We start from the raw sequence: 20,559 nt of genomic DNA on the forward strand, positions 1-20,559 counted from the left end.
AAACAGTAAGAGCATCCAGATTGGCCTTCTTGAATATTTTAAAAACTTGCATTTTGTTTTCTACAAAGGATAATAAACGCATTGAATGCAAGGCACATACGAATACATTTTACAGTAACATAATGTAAGTAAGACACATATAAGTTGCCTACCACAGCCTTTCCAATGCAACACTGGCACAAATCCATCACGCCAATTATCACTCATTTCACACCGTGCTAAGATGGCTTCATTATCAGCATATGAACGCTGTGGTAGTTCCAGTGATTTCCATTTTTCAACAGTAATTCTTTCATCATCAGACAAAACAATTGACTTACTTACCCCTATTTTGGTTTTCCTCCATTTTCGAATGTTTGCCCAATTATCCTGAATAACTCTTTCATTAACAAAGAAAAAGGGTTCTTTCCATCCTTTCAGAGAAGTTTCTTTTGTTCCAGTAAAGGCTTTATTAGCTTTACAATCAAAAGTATACCAGCATTTACCAACCAATCGAGTCCTAAACAACTCGTGAAAAATATTTATACTTGGAGTCTTGCTAACAGCATTGCAGTATAGTTCAGAAAGCACAATTTTTTGTAAACCTAGTGGGTGAATCTGACTAAGGCCAATTCCATAGTGAGATAACAGTGTTTGCAGGAAAATTGTGGGGGGAATATGAAGATTTCCAATTGTAAGCTGAAGCTTTTACAGTGTAATCATCTTTTTAGGGGGATTATTTACCCTCGCATCAGGAGAGGGAACCATGGGGTTCAATAATCTAAGGTTTCTATGATCTATACATAGCTTGTCGATTTCAGCTTCAGTGATACTGGACGGAATAGCGCTCGCATCTCGATTATCTCTTTGAGATGAAGTGCTGCAGGATTCGGCCATGGTAGTATGAAAAGTAAAGCAGGGAAACGAGGTAGACAAGTGACGAATAATTACACTAACCTTGAAATTCACGACTTTGCTAAAACAAATATTTGCAGTTGTTTTCAGCACAGATGATCGGTTTTCGAAAGAGTGAAAAGAAAAAAGGGAACGGGTTATGTATAAGTAGATTAATGAATGGAAGAGGGGACGAGATTACGACGCGTGTATGGATCAGATCAATAGAACAGAACAATTTGAATTTTAAAATTATATCAAAAAGATTTTGGGGGCAAATTCATAATGAGATATGTGACGTCAGAGCAGAAAATCAGACGGCTACAGCAGTTTTGTGTCTTCGAGGAAAAAAGCATCTTTTATTTTTAGTTTAATGACTTTATTTTTTATAAACATAAAGACATTAAACTGGGGGGACTTAATGGTGTATCCTAGGAGATACACGCATAAAAACATCAATTTTATACAGAAAACTCGATCAAAGAGCACAGGACATAAGGAAATTTGGCAGTTTTCAGAGTTGCCGCCCAGCGTTTTGTAGGCCGCCCAGCGTCAAGCGTAAGCCCTGTAGGCAGCTTCTATGCATAAGCCCTTTAACTCAGCGCGTGAACGGCACGCAGCCACGTCAGCACACACCACCGACATTCCGGATGCTTCACGTAACAGAACCATTCAGTGGTTGACACGTGTATCCCTTGAATTTCGAACATTCTACGCCTATAAATAGACCCCCTGGGTCACCACATTTGAGATCATACTGGATCTGAACTTCAGTCAGAGAGAAGTACACTTTCTCTCACACACAGTTCTTTCTTACTCTAAAACAATATTAGCCGCTTAGCAGCAGTGCGCTAGACGGATCATTACAGACTGATCCACAGATTGATTGAGGCCACCCCACAGATTTAATATTTGTGTTTCAGGTCTGCAGAGATTATTTCTCGAGGGCAAACAACAATGAGCAGCTAGTTTTCTGTACTAGTACCTTACAGCCGCTATACGGAAAATCGTACTAACAACATGCCATCATACTCATAATGCTAACAGCTCGTACACTATCACAACACCACATTAGCATATATTCGACATAATGTATATATAGCGTGCTAAACAATATTCAACAACATAATATGGTTAACCATAACGCTATGGTGCTACCGGCTCGTGGTTCACATCATACGAAATGCTATGACGCTACCGGCTCCTTGGTTCATGCCACTACACATTTGAGTCATACTCCTTTATAGTGCTACCGGCTCATGGTTCACACTTCATTTTATAGTGCTACCGGCTCGTGGTTCACACTTGATGCTACCGGCTCGTGGTTCACATCATGACACTCGTCACATACATGCTATGGTACTACCGACTCATTGGTTCATACCATAACATACACAAATAAATACGCCATATACATATACGCATAATTATTCCACTCACCTTAACGATTCGGTGACGGTTTTATACTTCCACAAGCTTCAAAGCGAAGTACCTAATAGAATAAGTACTCGATCAACACACAAAATAGTTGGACTAAACACCAACAATTTACTCATGTGCATTTAATGACTTAAGTGCATTAAATAATCCATTTACACCAAAACCGTCCATGTAAGGTCAAGACCATCATAAATCACTAAAAGCTAGTGATTAAGGTCCAACATCAATAACTTACACAAAATTGGGGTATTTCATACCCATCTTTCCCAATTAGGTCAATCATTAACCATTTGACCATTTTAAAATCAACACACCCATTTCGGGTCATCCACTAACCCAACTAATACCCATTTACTTAATATCTAGGTGTGCTAGTAATTAACTAACCAATTAAGACTCATAAACACCAATTAATACTTTAAAACCCTAGGTTAGTTATTATTGAGTCCTCATGACTCAATCTTACCCAAGAACCCTCAAAATCACCAATAATGGGTTTTATGTTCATCACTAACCCAAAACCCTAACCCTTAAACAAATTAAAATAAGGAAATCAAGATTAGAGCTTACCACCACAACCAAAATGTAGCTAGTGGCTAGATGAACAACTTTAATACACGCGCTTTTGCCCGAAATCAACTTCTTCCTCCTTGATTTGAGCTCTCTCTCTCTCTCTCTTAATGAGTTTCTCACTCTAAAATTGAATGGGAGAGAAGATGATGTTGGTGGTTGTGTTGAATGTGTTACAACCACCACAAAACTGGCCAATAATGACCTAAAACTAGCCTCATGTGAAAGGACAAGAATGCCCCTCATTTAACTTTAATTTAAAATGCAGGAATCTGCCAATAGCAGCAGTGCGCGGCGCGCACCCCTTCCTTTGCGCGGGCGCTCAAGGGTCTGGGCAGACTCTGACCTCTGTTAAATTACACAATGATACCCACACTCTACGTACCATATTTACACTGTTGTACAATAATAATCTGGGTCTTACACCGAATGGCAAAATGGGCAATCAAACTGGGCGAACATAAAATCAGCTACGCGCCGCATAACGCTATTAAGGGACAAATCATGGCCAATTTCATGGTGGAATTCATCAATCCAGGACCAACAACAGCTGTTAGCGAAACGGCACCCTATGCCGTCACGTGGGAGCTCTTCACTGACGGAGCATCTAGTTCAGATGGGGCTGGTGCCGGGTTAATACTTACCAACCCAGATGGCAAAGAACACACCTATGCCCTACGTTTTGTTTTTCCTATTTCTAACAATGAAGCCGAATATGAAGCGTTACTTTCTGGGTTACGCATAGCCGAAAAAATGGGTGTTAAGGCATTGAAAGTGGCAGTTGATTCGCAGCTGGTGGCAAATCAGCTGAACGAAACGTTCGAGGCCAGAGATCCTGTAATGTAAAAATATTTGAAGCTAGCAGAAGAATTGGCTAACAAATTTTATTCTTTTTCAATCACGCAAGTTCCACGCTCGATGAACAAGGAAGTTGACGCCCTCAGCAAGCTTGCTTCATTGACGTTTAGCCACTTCGCTAAAGATGTATGGGTGGAAGGTGTCGAACAAAAAAGTACCGATGTGGTATAGGTATCAAGCTGTCGCGCTTATAAAACCTACATACCACTACCAAGTTGGTAAAACATACAGGAACAATTAGCCTTACGTAACGTTTATAACGTGATGCTTTTCAGGTGGCAGTGCCAGTCAAGGAGGTGAACACTTGGATGAATCCAATTATCAATTATCTCAAAGATGGCACGTTACCCATCGATAGCGTAGCAGCCCAGAAGATTCGAATGAAAGCACCCATGTATGTCATACGTAATAATGTAGTTTATAAAAAGTCCTTTTTGGGTCCGCTACTTCGCTGCGTTGGTCCGCAAGAGGCTGAAACCGTCATTAGAGAAGTACATGAAGTGAAACGACCCGTCCATATTACTATAAATGCAGTACGTTATTTATTGGTCCCATAGCGAGGTATTTGACCTCTATATGATACGTTTTAGAAAATATTGCATTCATTTCATAAAAAGCACACCATTATTATACATAATGCATGTTTTAAACAACTGGGCGATTATTTAAGGAATAATCCCCATGATACATCGTTTTTCAAATACTACACACGTGACATAACAGTCGAATATAATACATGACAAAGGTTTTATTGAATGCAACACTTTATTTAATTAAAAGCATGAAACTCCATGCACAGCTTGCTCAGATAATGCAACAGCGGAAGACTTTCTTAAGGACCTGAGAATAAACATGCTTAAACAGTCAACACAAAGGTTGGTGAGATATATAGGTTTAGCATCGATATAAATATAGAACACAAGATTTCATAGTTATAAATATATGTACACTCGCAAGTGTATAAAAGTATTCTATAAGTTGTTGAGCGCTTCGGTAACCATACTTAACTATTAATGTAGCATATTCCCTTTATTATGAAATCTCCCTACACTGTACCAAGTGTAGTAAAAACGAAGTACTACGCAACCGTTTACGATACTAGAGCGACTAGCCCGGTTGGGGTTGTCAAACCCGATAGATCTATCAATAGGATTTCGCGCTTACATGTTCTTACAACATGTAAATATTAGTTACCAAGCTATTAGGGAAGATATGCAAGGTGGTACAACTCAACGTAGAATATATTTTAAGTACTTGTGTCCATGGCGTAAAACATAAACTGCATGTATTCTCATCCCAAAATATTTTTAGAGTTTAAAAATTGGACTATATACTCACGGTAGTAAAAGTATATTAATAATAAGTTTTCAGCTTATTAAAAATATGGCCGTCGTCCTTGGATTCACGAACCTATAACAATAATAACGATTCAGATAATAATACAACATGTGAATAAAATAAAACAAGTTTGTAGAATTAATTTTTAACATTTTTATGTTCGTAGTCCTTTGTTAGTAGTCCAAAATAGTCCGAAATGTCCAACAGTCCAATAATCGGTATATATATATATATATATATATATATATATATATATATATATATATATAATCTTAGAATTACCCCCATGATGTATTGTATATGTATTGTCTTTGCATCAACCCAAATACGTATTGTATACGTATTTTCTTAGAATTAACTAAGACGTATTGTGTACGTATTGTCTTAGAATTTATCAAAACGTATTGTATACTTATTGTGTTAGGACGTACCAAGAATATTATTATACATATATACAATCACAGAATTAACCAAGATTATTATATTTTGTTATACTACTGATAACATGTCCAAATATATATAGAATATAGGAAAATTTAACAAGGATATGGTTAATATAGTTTTTATAATATAAATTTCTTCCATACAACGTTAATTTTATCAGATTTTGTTTTGCTCGCCAAATATTCATTACAACTTCGTTTAAAGTGAATCAAATTGCTATGGATTCATTAAGAAGTAAATTTTACAAAACCAATTCGAAAAGTTCATCCCAAGTAGTAATTTTTAGAGCTTTACCCTCTTTTTATGTCGGTGGACAGATTTGGAAAAATCCCGGCATCCACCCAATATATGATTTTTGATAAAATACTTCCACTTTGTCTAAAATCATGAAAAAAATACTGGGAGTCTTATTTACATATATTAATATATTTCCAAAGTCTTAGCCTCGAAATCAAAGTATAAGATAGGTTTTTAATTCCCAACCCAAAACAGCCCGCTTTTTACCGAATGGAGATTAAAGGATATATGTTAAGTTTCAAGGTGTTCTTCATATATACAAGTTATAAGTTCTTATATTAACTTAATATAACATCATAATACATATAAATAAGTGTTATTAGAGTTAAGTTACAAAGATTAGATTAGTTTTTTCAAACAAGCTTGGTGTTCACCAAAACAAGTTCTAGTTTTTACAACTTTTATAAGTATAATAAGATAGCAACTATACAAGGAATTGAACAAGGATTTTGAGAAGTATTTTATCTTGATTATGAAGAGGAAAGTTGCTGAGACTAAAGTATGATATGAGAGCATTCAAGTGTGTGTTTTTAGTTTAAGAAAATGTGGAGTAAAAATGAGTTAAAATGGTCCTTATTTGTAAGCTTATAATTTTGGCTTTTAGTGAAAATATCTAAGATAAGTTAAATTATATTAAGTCATGCATGACATATTAAATTGATTAGGTCATGGATGACATATTACACAAATAATTGCAGATTTCTATTGGTATGTACCAATAGTAAATACTTCTAGAAGCTGTGTATAATACGGGTAAAAATACCGTATAAATGCGAGTAGAATTCTTTGAGGAAATTGAACAGAAATATGAATATAGCTATCCTTTATATGTATTGGTATATTATAAAGTGTATTAAATACTTGCAAGAATGTATTTACACTCGTAATACATTATGTGATGACCCAGGAATTTCCAACCAAATTTAAACTTAATCTTATATGATTTCGACACGATAAGCAATGTCTGTAATGTTGAGTCACAAATATTTTGAACTGTTTCATATATTCGTTTGACTTTCGACCATTCTCGACGATTCACGAACAATTAATTGTAATTAGATATGTGTGTATGTATATATAAATAATTTGAAATATAATTTGAAGTATTATATATTGTTGTTATTAAAAAGTAATAAAAATAAAAAGGGTATATTATAATAATTGTTATTTAAAATATATATATATATATATATATATATATATATATATATATATATATAAATAAAGTGTATTAAAAATAAATATTAAATGATTGTATTGCTTGCTTATAAACGAACTTGCGAGATTTTAAAATAAATGGTGATCAGAAAATGGATTATATCTATATTTGTTTAATTATTACTCAGTATTACTTTTGGACTTATAGTTGACACGGCTCACTATTATTAATATTTATATATATATATATATATATATATATATATATATATATATATATATATATATATATATATATATATATATATATATATATATATATATATATACAATTGAATCCTACCGATTAATCAATGATAATTACTAAGATATCTTTTCTACCTTATAATAATATTTTAACATCAATCATGTTTAGCATATCATTTTTAGTTGTTATGACATGCATCACTAGTGTTGTTACTAGTCCTTTGCTATCAATATATAAATTATATATATATATATATATATATATATATATATATATATATATATATATATATATATATATATATATATATATATATATATATATATATATATATATATATATATATATATATATATATATATATAGGATGTTATACGATACATAAGTTTGATCAATCAACCTTTTAATTTTGTAATCGATCCCCACAATTCACTACATAACAAATCACCAATTTCTTTACTATGTTAAATTGATCTCTGCTATGCTAAATTGCCTTAATTAATTGAATTAGAGTTTCAAAAGTCTACTTTATGTTATCTATCATTTTCCAGCAATATCTATCTATGTTCATATATCATTATCTATCTATATATATATTAGATATACATATACATGTACCAGTACGTATATATATACAATACATATACAGATATATATACACTTATATATATATATATACATATATAAATATAGCATAATCAAATATGAATAAGAGTAAATACGTATGGTTGTGAAAAGAATCCTATACAGTTTCAAGTTACAATCAACTTTATATGATTATTGATCTCATTTGACTTTCTTACATCAAAAGTAGATTAACAATTGCAACTCGTTACACATCCCCATCTACTTTCTATTTTTTTTGTTTCTTTCTCTCTTGGACAGAATATTATGTCGACAAATTCAATTCATATATTGAATCGCTTAACTTCTGTTCAAAAGGAATTTCTTCATCTATCAAACCACGGGTTCATTCATCGCCATTTTTCTTCATCATATTCATCGTGAGTCATCACCATCTCAATCACCATCTTCCTTCAAAGACCACAAGACAACCTATCACCCGCCCACTTGATTCTTCTTCTCTTCCCGTCCGAGAACTACCACAACTATCGATCATCTTGACTATCATACGACTACCATCATAATCGTATCGAAATCATTTCATCAAACCAAACCATGAGGAAACCTGCAAACACTTCCATCAAACTATTAATAAAAATCAGCTGTAACTTTATCAATTACCAATGTTAGATTATATTTCTGTTTCAATCTAAAAACACTACTACGATCATGTACCTGCTACTATTCTTTGTCTGTTACGTGAACCACCCAAGAAAAACAACCACCACCATCACAACCCGTACCATCATACTTGATGCTGCAGCTGCTTTTGACCTACTTCTGTTTCAACGATTGTAAATCATCACCCAGGTCAACACTTATATACCTGCAACTGCAGCTTCTATTTTCATGTTTATATATTTATTTTGTCAAAATACGATGGCAATGATTAGTAACTAAAAAGATAATGATATTGTTGTTGTTGTTTCGACTGCTCTTTTGCAGGCCATATAACAACCATATTGTTTCAAATGAGCTATGAATCAAGTCCCATTAAAACTGTTATCAGTCTGTTCTGTTTGAGAAATATCACCACCAAATTCCATTATTCAATTACCTACGAAAAACCTGCAAATTTTCTTCATTGTTTAATGTTACTCGAACATGACTCATTACAATCACCACTTCGATTTAATATTGCTACGACATTTTTTTTTATTACAATTCAGACAAACTGGATACTTGTATTTGTTCCTACTTATGGAAAATTCGAACAATCCTCCTTGATCACCCTCTGTTACCATCCAACAACACCATCACCAGTTCATCTCCTAATTTACTGCTACAGTATCAAACATAAAATTTAAGATTACACAGTTATACTCGAACCTGATAACCCTAATTTTCATATAGCAAATTTCATATCATATAATTATATAAGCTTTAGATTATAGATGTGAACTTTAACAATAATTGAAATTTTAGATTTACAAAATAGATGATAATCTTGTTTCTCTTTGACAAAAGAAACAATAGAAACAAGAGAATTAAATTCGTTAAATATGATGATACCTGATGAACAACAACGATTTTTTTTTTTAGAAATCCGATTCTGAAATTTCGCCAAATCATCTACGAAAGTGGGCTGTCCTTGTTCCTCATCAATAAATCCTCGTTACGAACCCTAATAAATTCCAACAAATCGAAATTCAAAGCTGTGAGGAGATATAGATATAGGAAGAAGACTGATCTGATTGATTAATCTAAAGTGAATCAGTTGAGGGATCCATTATCGATCGGCATGGTTTCAATTTCTTGAGATTAATCTTTGAATCCGAAAAGTGAGAGAGAAGAAAAAGATGGAAAGTCTCGATCTGAAATGGGGAACTGCAAAACGCGTGATCTTTTAGGTATAATAATACGGAATAATAATAATAATAATAATAATAATAATAATAATAATAATAATAATAATAATAATAATTATTATTATTATTATTATTATTATTATTATTAATATTATTATTAATATTATTATTATTATTATTAGAATTACTATTATTATTATTATTATTATTATTATTATTATTATTATTATTATTATTATTATTATCATTTTTATTATTATTATTATTATCAATTTTGTTGTTATTATTAAAGATGCAATATTTTTTTATATATAATATTAAATATATATATATATATATATATATATATATATATATATATATATATATATATATATATATATATATATATATATATAAATATTAATATAACTATATAAACATTAGCCATTTTTTTTAGATATATACAAATTAAATATATATAATATATAACTTAAGATATAATAAATTTGTTCGATTACAATTATATGTGTTAATGTATATAAATGATATAGGTTCGTGAATCCGAGGCCAACTCTGCATTGTTCAGTTTGTCTAAATGTCGTCATATGTATTTTTACTACAAAATACAGTATGGTGAGTTTCATTAATCCCTTTTTAAATGCTTTTGCAATATATATTTTTGGGACTGAGAATACATGCTTTGTTTTTATAACTGTTTTACGAAATAGACACAAGTAATTGAAACTACATTATATGGTTGAATTATCGAAATCGAATATGCCCCTTTTTATTAAGTCTGGTAATCTAAGAATTAGGGAACAGACACCCTAATTGACGCGAACTCTAAAGATAGATCTATCGGGCCCAACAAGCCCCATCCAAAGTACCGGATGCTTTAGTACTTTGAAATTTATATCATGTCTGAAAGAGGATCCCGGAATGATGGGGATATTCTTATATGCATATTGTGAATGTCGGTTACCAGGTGTTCAATCCATATGAATGATTTTTGTCTCTATGTATGGGACGTATGTTTATGAGAAATGGAAATATGAAATCTTGTGGTCTATTAAAATTATGAAATGATTATTTATGTTAAACTAATGAACTCACCAACCTTTTGGTTGACACTTTAAAGCATGTTTATTCTCAGGTATGAAAGAAATCTTCCGCTGTGCATTTGTTCACCTTAAAGATATTACTTGGAGTTATTCATGACATATTTCAAAAGACGTTGCATTCGAGTCGTCGAGTTCATCAAGATTATTATTAAGATAATTATAATTAGATATATTATGAAATGGTATGCATATCGTCAATTTTTGATGTAAGGAAGTTTGTCTTTTTTAAAACGAAAGCAATGTTTGTAAAATGTATCATATAGAGGTCAAGTACCTCGCGATGTAACCAACTATTGTGAATCGGTTGTAATCGATGTGGACTTTGTCCGGATGGATTAGGACGGATTCTTTCACATTATATGTAAATACATTTTAACATAAGTTAATTACGTCGTTTAAATAGTAATATATATATTGTTTGAAAACTCTTTAAATTAGTAGTATGAAAATATATATATAATACTTTGTTAATATACTTAATGAGATATTTAATTATCATATTTTCAAGTTAAATATATATAAATCCATATATATACACAATAATTAAACAATTAAATCAAGTTATGACGTTCGCGAATCGTCGGAATAAAAGGGTGACCAAAAGCTTGTGTAAAACTCTTTTCGGAGGTTCAAGATTTATTAAAATTCATTGCTTATCAAGTCGGAATTATATAAAGATTAAGTTTAAATTCGGTCGAAAATTTTCGGGTCGTCACAGTACCTACCCGTTAAAGAAATTTCGTCCCGAAATTTGATCGAGGTCGTCATGGCTAACAATAAGAATGTTATTATGATGAATATAAGTTGATTCATAGGGTTTTATCATGATTGAGAAATATGGATAAAATAATTCGATTACTCGAAACGTATGAGTGAAGCTATCGTAAAAGAGTGAAATGAGAAAATAGGGATTCGTCTTATCTTTTAACGTCATCACGGTTGATCTCTGGATTAAAGAAAATCTTTGTAATCTATATAAGATTTGATTCTTCAGCGATTAAGGAAATTATGATCCTCTTCGATTTAATGCAATAATCTGTCTCGATTTCTCTGTCGGATATTTTACTATAAATAAACCTCCTACGTTTCCTTATTTCCACATCTCCCATCTTTTATACTTTCTTCCTTTCTTCGTACTTCCAAAACGTTCGTTAATATGCTCCATCCAGTTTTAATTCTTGATATATTCTTGACTATCACATCTGTCATTCTTCTTTTTCATCTTCCACCGGAGGAATCCGTTAATTTCTACTATGCTTTTGGGTTTATAGTGTTCTTAGTTTTCCCGTGTCTTTATATTGCTATATGCATCGATATACACGGTTTGTAATTTTTGCGTTGTCTTCGTGCTTATATTTTTCCTTATATTTTGGATTTTCATGCTTCCGTCTTCTTTTCCCGACTTCAAGTCAAGCGAATAATGGTCTAGAATTCATAGATATGAAATTTGGAATGAACATAGCTAATGCTCTAAGAGAGAAATTGTAATTGCACAATTTGACTTGTGAAATTACCAGAATCCAAAGGAAAAGATAGAACTATCAATAGAATATGTTCTTGATATGTTTAGAGATTAGATTGAATGTAAGAGTCATGTAACATGGCACATGATGACGTTATGGTCTGCGAATCATTACGTTCCATTTAGAAACTCAGCATGACTTACTGTAATATAATCACGTTGATCAAGTGTCATTATATTATACTAACTCATGCTTCAGTTCCTAATACTACTTCAAAACATTCATATTTTAAACTCGAAGGTTTCAGAATTTAGAAACTAAAATAGTTTCTTTTATGATGTAACACAGATAGCACGAAAAGATGAATTATTTCAGATAAGAATAGTCATGAAAATATCTTCAAAAATATCGAGAATATTTATAGTGAAAGATACGATGATATCTTAGAATTTTTAATATCAGAGGATGATGAAGAATATTGTCCGCAAGGGTTTTAGAGTAAGGAGCAAGGTATTTGCTAAGGATTTTAGCAGACACCGAATCATTTAGATTCTTTGAAGGTAGATTTCGTCCTTGTGATTTGTCCACAGCCTCCTTCAGGGTTTGCTCAATCCGTTTTCCAGTTCCAAACCTTCTCTTTTTCTGTGCTTTGCTAACACAATATTCTTTATCATCAACTTTTTACTGTTAAGGTCGTTTACAGTTTTTGCTTCTTCATCAACATTTTTCAAAATTTTGAGAACTAGTTCGTAGTTTAGGGTGTTTTTCAGAAACTTCACATTCGAAGTCTGTAAGTCTTGGAGGTAGACGTTATATGTATATATATAACTGTTGGCGTAGAATTGCTGCGAAATTCGAGAATAATGATTCAAGCTTTTTGGTATGGTAACTACCATTACAAGATGCAGATGAGTATGTGATAGGGTTTCAATGAATAATTATAGTGATTTTTCGAAGAGGCTTAAGGATCAAAGAAGTTGTTGGTAAGTTTACTGCTAATGTGGCGAGATATGAAAAGGTTCCTCGGTAACAATGATGAAGGGGTAATCGTTATAATAAGGCTTATTCGAATGAACAATTGAAGGTGATTTGCTGGAGTCGTGACAAAACTGTCTATTCCGAAAAGAGATTGAAAAGTTATTTTAGCTAATAAATGCCAAAGGGTCTGACACGAATACGTGTTAAACTATGACTTTGGTTTCGAGAGTTTTTCAGGTACATAACTGTGGGTAACATGTGGTTGGATCATCATCTCGATTGTTCATTATTTGAAGTGTCTTCAGGAATTTTGAAGGGTTTGAACATAGATTGTAATCGTTAATATACATATAATGTTCTAGCACAGTTTTGAAGTCAAAGTATAGCTTTGAAAGATGTAGAAATCTAAGAGTGATGTCTTCTGTTAAATCTTGACTTGGATTTTGATTTGTCAAAATTAGAATATGTAATCAAATTTGGATGAAAATGGTTGTTTTGATTTCTATGAAAGAATATATATTGTTGTGAAAGTAGTGAGTATAGTTGATGATTTGCTGAATTAGAATCTAAGGATATAACATATTGATTGTGAATTTTCATATATCTCTCGGGTATTACCTACCCGTTAAAAAAAATTCACAAGTAATGTTTTGTACCAGAGAATTTTATTACAATCTTTATGAAAATATATGTATATTTTCTTCAGATGTAATACAGATTTGATGAGTTAAGTTCATTTGATCTTAGGCTGGAGTTAGAAATGAATAATCTCTAACATTAGAGATTACATAATTGCCACAGAATGTTTCTCCAATGAAGTTATAGATTAATACTTCATCGATTATTGTTGCTGGTACTCCTTGGTATCTATGGTGCGTGTGATGTTGATGCTCGAGGTACAGATTGTGATGTTGAGGTGTGGGATACAGATGTTGTTGTTGGTGGTGGTGGTGGTGATGGTACTGTTGTTGCCGGTGCCGCTGCTGGTGTTTGTAACCTTTGTAACATATTCTCCAAAGCCATTACCCGAGTGCGAAGCTCGCCGACTTCTTCTATTACTCCGGGATGATTGGTGGTTCGGACGAGTGGGTGAATAAGATCTAGAATGTGAGATAATATTTAATCGTGACGAGACACTCTGAAAATGAGAGAGAAAATGGTGTTTCGGACAGGTTTGCCGGTAAGTGCTTCTGGTTCTTCACCAAGAGGGAAATGTGGTGGTTGGAAGGGATCACCTTCTTCTTATCTCCAATGATTAAGTAGACTGCGAACCCATCCCCAATTCATCTAGAATAGATGATGGCTAATTGGTTGATCCATTCCAGTCACACTGGTTTCGGAGCTCGAGTGAAACTCCATATCAGAATTCGAGGGACTTGAACTAGTGGGGAGTTCCATTTCGTACAATTGAATAAAGGATTTTTCGATATGAAATTATTTCCGGCTATCGGATGGTATTCTAATTACATAGAATATCTATATATATAGAACAAAAGATTTCATAGATTACGGAGGAATTTACGGAATATGTTAGGCAACGTTTACAGTAACAGATACGCTAAGATATGAATTTCGTCTATACACTATTCATGTAATCAATGCAGTAAGATGTGTCTAGACTAAGAATATAAGCAGGTAATTTTCTAAGGGTGATAAGCAAATGATTTCCAACTAGAAATGATAAACAAAACTTTTGACATGCAGTTAAGGTCGAAGTCCAGACTCACTAATGCATCTTAATAACTATCCGTTAGACATACTAATGCAAGACCTGGTTCGCTAAGACCACCGCTCTGATACCAACTGAAACGACCCGTCCATATTACTATAAACGCGGTATGTTATTCATTAGTCTCATAGCGAGGTATTTGACCTCTATATGATACGTTTTAGAAAATATTGCATTCGTTTCATAAAAAGCACACCATTATTATACATAATGCATGTTTTAAACAATTGGACGATTATTTAAGGAATAATCCCCATGATACATCGGTTTTCAAATACTACACACGTGACATAACAGTCAAATATAATACATGATAAAGGTTTTATTGAATGCAACACTTTATTTAATTAAAAGCATGAGACTCCATGCACAGCTTGCTCAGATAATGCAACAGCGAAAGACTTTCTTAAGGACCTGAGAATGAACATGCTTAAACAGTCAACACAAAGGTTGGTGAGATATATAGGTTTAGCATCGATATAAATATAGAACACAAGATTTCATAGTTATAAATATATGTACACTCGCAAGTGTATAAAAGTATTCTATAAGTTGTTGAGCACTTCGGTAACCATACTTAACCATTAATGTAGCATATTCTCTTTATTATGAAATCTCCCTACACTGTACCAAGTGCAGTAAAAACGAAGTACTATGCAACCGTTTACGATACTAGAGCGACTAGCCCGGATGGGGTTGTCAAACCCGAAAGATCTATCAATAGGATTCGCGCTTACATGTTCTTACAACATGTAAATATTAGTTACCAAGCTATTAGGGAAGATATGCAAGGTGGTACAACTCAACGTAGAATATATTTTAAGTACTTGTGTCCATGGCGTAAAACATAAACTGCATGTATTCTCATCCAAAAATATTTTTAAAGTTTAAAAATGGGACTAATATACTCAGGGTAGTAAAAGTATATTAATAATAAGTTTTCAGCTTATTAAAAATATGGCCGTCGTCCTTAGATTCACGAACCTATAACAATAATAATGATTCAGATAATAATACGACATGTGAATAAAATAAAACAAATTCATAGAATTCATTTTTAACATTTTTATGTTAGTAGTCCTTTGTTAGTAGTCCAAAATAGTCCGAAATGTCCAACAGTCCAATAATCGGTATATATATATATATATATATATATATATATATATATATATATATATATATATATATATATATATATATATATATATATATATATATATAATCTTAGAATTACCCCACGACGTATTGTATACGTATTGTCTTTGCATCAACCCAGAGACGTACTGTATACGTATTGTCTTAGAATTAACTAAGACGTATTGTGTACGTATTGTCTTAAGATTTATCAAAACGTATTGTATACTTATTGTGTTAGGACGTACCAAGAATATTATTATACATATATACAATCACAGAATTAACCAAGATTATAATATTTTTTTATACTACTGATAAAATGTCCAAATATATATAGGATATAGGAAAAGTTAACAAGGATATGGTTAATATAGTTTTTATAATATAAATTTCGTCCATACAACGTTAATTTTAGCAGATTTTGTTTTGCTCGCCAAATATTCATTATAACTCCGTTTAAAGTGAATCAAATTGCTATGGATTCATTAAGAAGTAAATTTTACAAAACCAATTTGAAAAGTTCATCCCAAGTTGTAATTTTTAGAGATTTTCCCTCTTTTTGTGTCGGTGGACAGATTTGGAAAAATCCCGGCATCCACCCAATATATTATTTTTGATAAAATACTTCCACTTTGTCTAAAATCATGAAAAAAATACTGGAAGTCTTATTTACATATATTAACATATTTCCAAAGTCTTAGCCTCAAAATCAAAGTCTAAGATAGGTTTTTAATTCCCAACCCAAAACAGCCCGCTTTTTACCGAATGGAGATTAAAGGATATATGTTAAGTTTCAAGGTGTTCTTCATATGTACAAGTTATAAGTTCTTATATTAACTTAATATAACATCATAATACATATAAATAAGTGTTATTATAGTTAAGTTACAAAGATTAGATTAGTTTTTCAAACAAGCTTGGTGTTCACCAAAACAAGTTCTAGTTTTTACAAGTTTTATAAGTATAATAAGATAGCAACTATAAAAGGAATTGAACAAGGATTTTGAGAAGTATTTTACCTTGATTATGAAGAGGAAAGTTGCTGAGATTAAAGTATGATATGAGAGCATTCAAGTGTGTGTTTTTAGTTTAAGAAAATGTGGAGTAAAAATGAGTTAAAATGGTCCTTATTTATAAGCTTATAATTTTGGCTTTTAGTGAAAATATCTAAGATAAGTTAAATTGTATTAAGTCATGCATGACATATTAAATTGATTAGGTCATGGATGACATATTACACAAATAATTGCAGATTTCTATTGGTATATACCAATAGTAAATACTTCTAGAAGCTGTGTATAATACGGGTAAAAATACCGTATGAATGCGAGTAGAATTCTTTGAGAAAATTGAACGGAAATACGAGTACAGCTATCCTTTACATGTATTGGTATATTATAAAGTGTATTCAATACTTGTAAGGATGTATTTACACTCGTAATACATTATATGTAAATACATTTTAACATAAGTTAATTACGTCGTTTAAATAGTAATATATATATATTGTTTGAAAACTCTTTAAATTAGTAGTATGAAAATATATATATAATACTATGTTAATATACTTAATGAGATATTTAATTATGTTATTTTCAAGTTAAATATATATAAATCCATATATATATACAATAATTAAACAATTAAACAATTAAATCAAGTTATGACGTTCGTGAATCGTCGGAATAAAAGGGTGACCAAAAGCTTGTGTAAAACTCTTTCCAAAGGTTCAAGATTTATTAAAATTCATTGCTTATCAAGTCGGAATTATATAAAGATTAAGTTTAAATTTGGTTAGAAATTTCCGGGTCGTCACATGAAGGAACATGCGGGATGCATTCAGGGTTTCGTACCGTTGTAGGAAAAATTATGCGTTTGGGTTAATACTGGCCATCCATGTATTGTGATACAAGTGACGTCATCAAAAATTGTGTTTCTTGTCAACGTCATGCGCCGTAAATTCACGCGCCATCTCATGAGTTGATCTCTATCTCATCAGCTTGGCCATATCACAAATGGGCAATTGATTTGGTTGGTCCATTTCCGAATGGGCGTCACCTTGTTGTAGCGATTGATTTCTTCACCAAATGGGTGGAGGCAAAACCTTTGAAAAGCAATACTAGCAAACAGATTGTTAATTTCGTTTAGGAGGAAATAGTGTGCCGCTTCGGTGTGCCACATGAAATTGTAAGTGATAACGGAAAACAGTTCGCACATGATCCGTTCCGAGCGTGGTGCGACGGTCTAAATATCAAACAAAGCTTTAGTTCTGTGGCCCACCCGTAAGCTAACGGGCAGGTTGAAGTCACCAACAGGGACATTGTTTCTGGCATCAAAGCTAGGCTAGGGACGAACCGAAAAGGCTGGGTAGACGAATTACCCATGGTTCTGTGGGCGTTCTGGACCACACCTAAGGGAAGCAATTGCGAGATGCCTTGCAGTCTTGTTTACAGATCTGAAACTGTCATTCCATCTGAGATAGCAGTTCCAACGCAGCACGTCATGGAATTTAATGAGGAAACCAATGTGATACACCTAAAGGATAATCTGAATTTGTTGGAGGAATGCAGGTGCATAGTAGCCATCAATGAAGCGTCCAACAAACAAAAAATCGCCAAGTACTACAATCGGCGCGTACGCGAACGCTCGTTCCGTCCCGGTGATTATGTTTGGCGCAATAACAATGCCAGCAGAGTTGAAGACCTTGGCAAGTTAGGACCTAACTGGGAGGGTCCGTATGAAGTTGTGGACGCCCTTGGTAACGGAGCGTACAACTTGAAAACTGATGGCAAGTTTGTGCCACGCACATCGCATGCAACCAATCTCAAGAAATTCTATGTTTAGAATGTTTAGCATGTTGAAATTTGATGTTTTTCATTTTCAATGTTTTACTTTTAGTTTTGTGACTGATCATCACAACTTTGTAAACGCGATGCGCCATGGATTGGTTCGATTTCGTTTGAATTTAATGCATTTTTCAGTTTATTTAATGCGTTACGTAACTGTTTATGGCAACACTTCGGTGTATTAATTGTAAGCCCATTCCTACGTTACACATGCCTTGAACAAAGAATAATCTAGCTTTCGAACGGCATGAACGGTGCTTCGAGTTGAAACATATGCTGAAGTGACACCGTAACGGGATGGCTTCGGGTTTCATACATATCGCGTCATTCCCGAAATGGTCTAGATACATGCAAGTCATGACAAATTTATCAAGTATAACCTTGAAATACCACGCTACCGTGACCACGACAGCGTGCTAAATATGAGCAAATGATACATATTGCGAAAATAATTAATATACATGGGATATAATTACGCATTTCAATTCAAAATAAAATTGTTCGATTACAACCGTCAACAATTCACAAAAAATTACAAAGCCCCTAATGTATTTGGGAATCATCCCTTCAATCTTCTTCACGTTCAGCCCCGGCTGATTTCCTATCTCCTCTACAAGGGAACCTTCACAGCCTTTACCTCCGTGACAGTCGCATCGTACTTGTCATACACATCCGGATCCAAGCTATTTTCAATTGCCTCAGGTAAAGGGTCCAGAAGCGTGACATTTTTGTTCATCACAGTGTATGTCTCCAGGTGCCCCACGCTTTTGGTAACATCAAGTGGCCTGCCAAACGGTTCCATGATATGGGGCGACGTGATGGCTTTGTTGAAGATGAGGGGAATCATGGAGCACAACTACTGAAAGTCATCCGTTACCTTCTTATGGGCAATGGTTAGCTCTTGAACTTGCGTAGCAAGGAGCTCCTTGCTCACCGTCTCCTCGGGTAGCTCTTTTCGGGCTACGTTCAAATCCACGAGGGCCTGTTTTTCCTTTTCAACAACGGTCGCCAAATTCTTAGCAGCCTGTTGTGCCTTCTTCAAAGCCACAAGCTTTTCATGCTCTGCTTCTGCAACTGCCTTCCTATGACCTTCCATCTCATCCCTCAACATTTTTACCTAGGCACCAACCTCCTTCACCGGCGCCTCTGCCTTCCGACAACGCTGCTCTGCGTTGTTAGAACGGACGATCTCATCACAGGTTAAGGCTAGACCTTGATGAATATGTTGTATACGCGCGCGACGCGCATCATTGTCTGGCATTTTCTTTAATTCATCAACTAAATCAAGAGGGCAAATCCTCTGAAGATATTCAAATTGAGAGTACGCGTCTCCGTGTGACACGTCCCAGATGTAACGACCCGACCAAAACCGTTATTGACGGCGCCGTTAACTTAGGTCCCGTTGCGTGGTCGTAGTCCCTATGTGAGACTCGTTTGACCAAAATTATGTCGCATTCATTTGAAAGGCACAAGACTTGCAAGTTTAGTTTACAAAACCGTTCGACAACAAGTCTAAGTTTACAAAAGTCATAAAGTATAAATGAAATAACTTGCGACATAATTAGTTTAAAAACACAGTTGCTATAAATAGCGTAAGTATGTAAACAAAAGTTTGAATCCAAAGGTGCTATCACTAGCGTATGTAT

The 20,559-nt window shown here is 33.3% G+C and overlaps 1 protein-coding gene across 1 annotated transcript; it reads left to right on the forward strand.

Moving 5' to 3' along the window:
* Positions 1 to 3,387: 3,387 nt before the first annotated feature.
* On the forward strand, positions 3,388 to 18,911 carry LOC139889673 (uncharacterized). Its single transcript, XM_071872610.1, has 4 exons — positions 3,388 to 3,720; positions 3,811 to 3,906; positions 4,017 to 4,232; positions 18,366 to 18,911. The coding sequence occupies exons 1-4, from the start codon at positions 3,388 to 3,390 to the stop codon at positions 18,909 to 18,911; spliced, it is 1,191 nt and encodes a 396-aa protein (XP_071728711.1).
* Positions 18,912 to 20,559: the final 1,648 nt, after the last annotated feature.

The sequence above is a fragment of the Rutidosis leptorrhynchoides genome, chromosome 2 (genome assembly GCF_046630445.1).
Source record: "Rutidosis leptorrhynchoides isolate AG116_Rl617_1_P2 chromosome 2, CSIRO_AGI_Rlap_v1, whole genome shotgun sequence".
Taxonomy (NCBI): domain Eukaryota; kingdom Viridiplantae; phylum Streptophyta; class Magnoliopsida; order Asterales; family Asteraceae; genus Rutidosis; species Rutidosis leptorrhynchoides.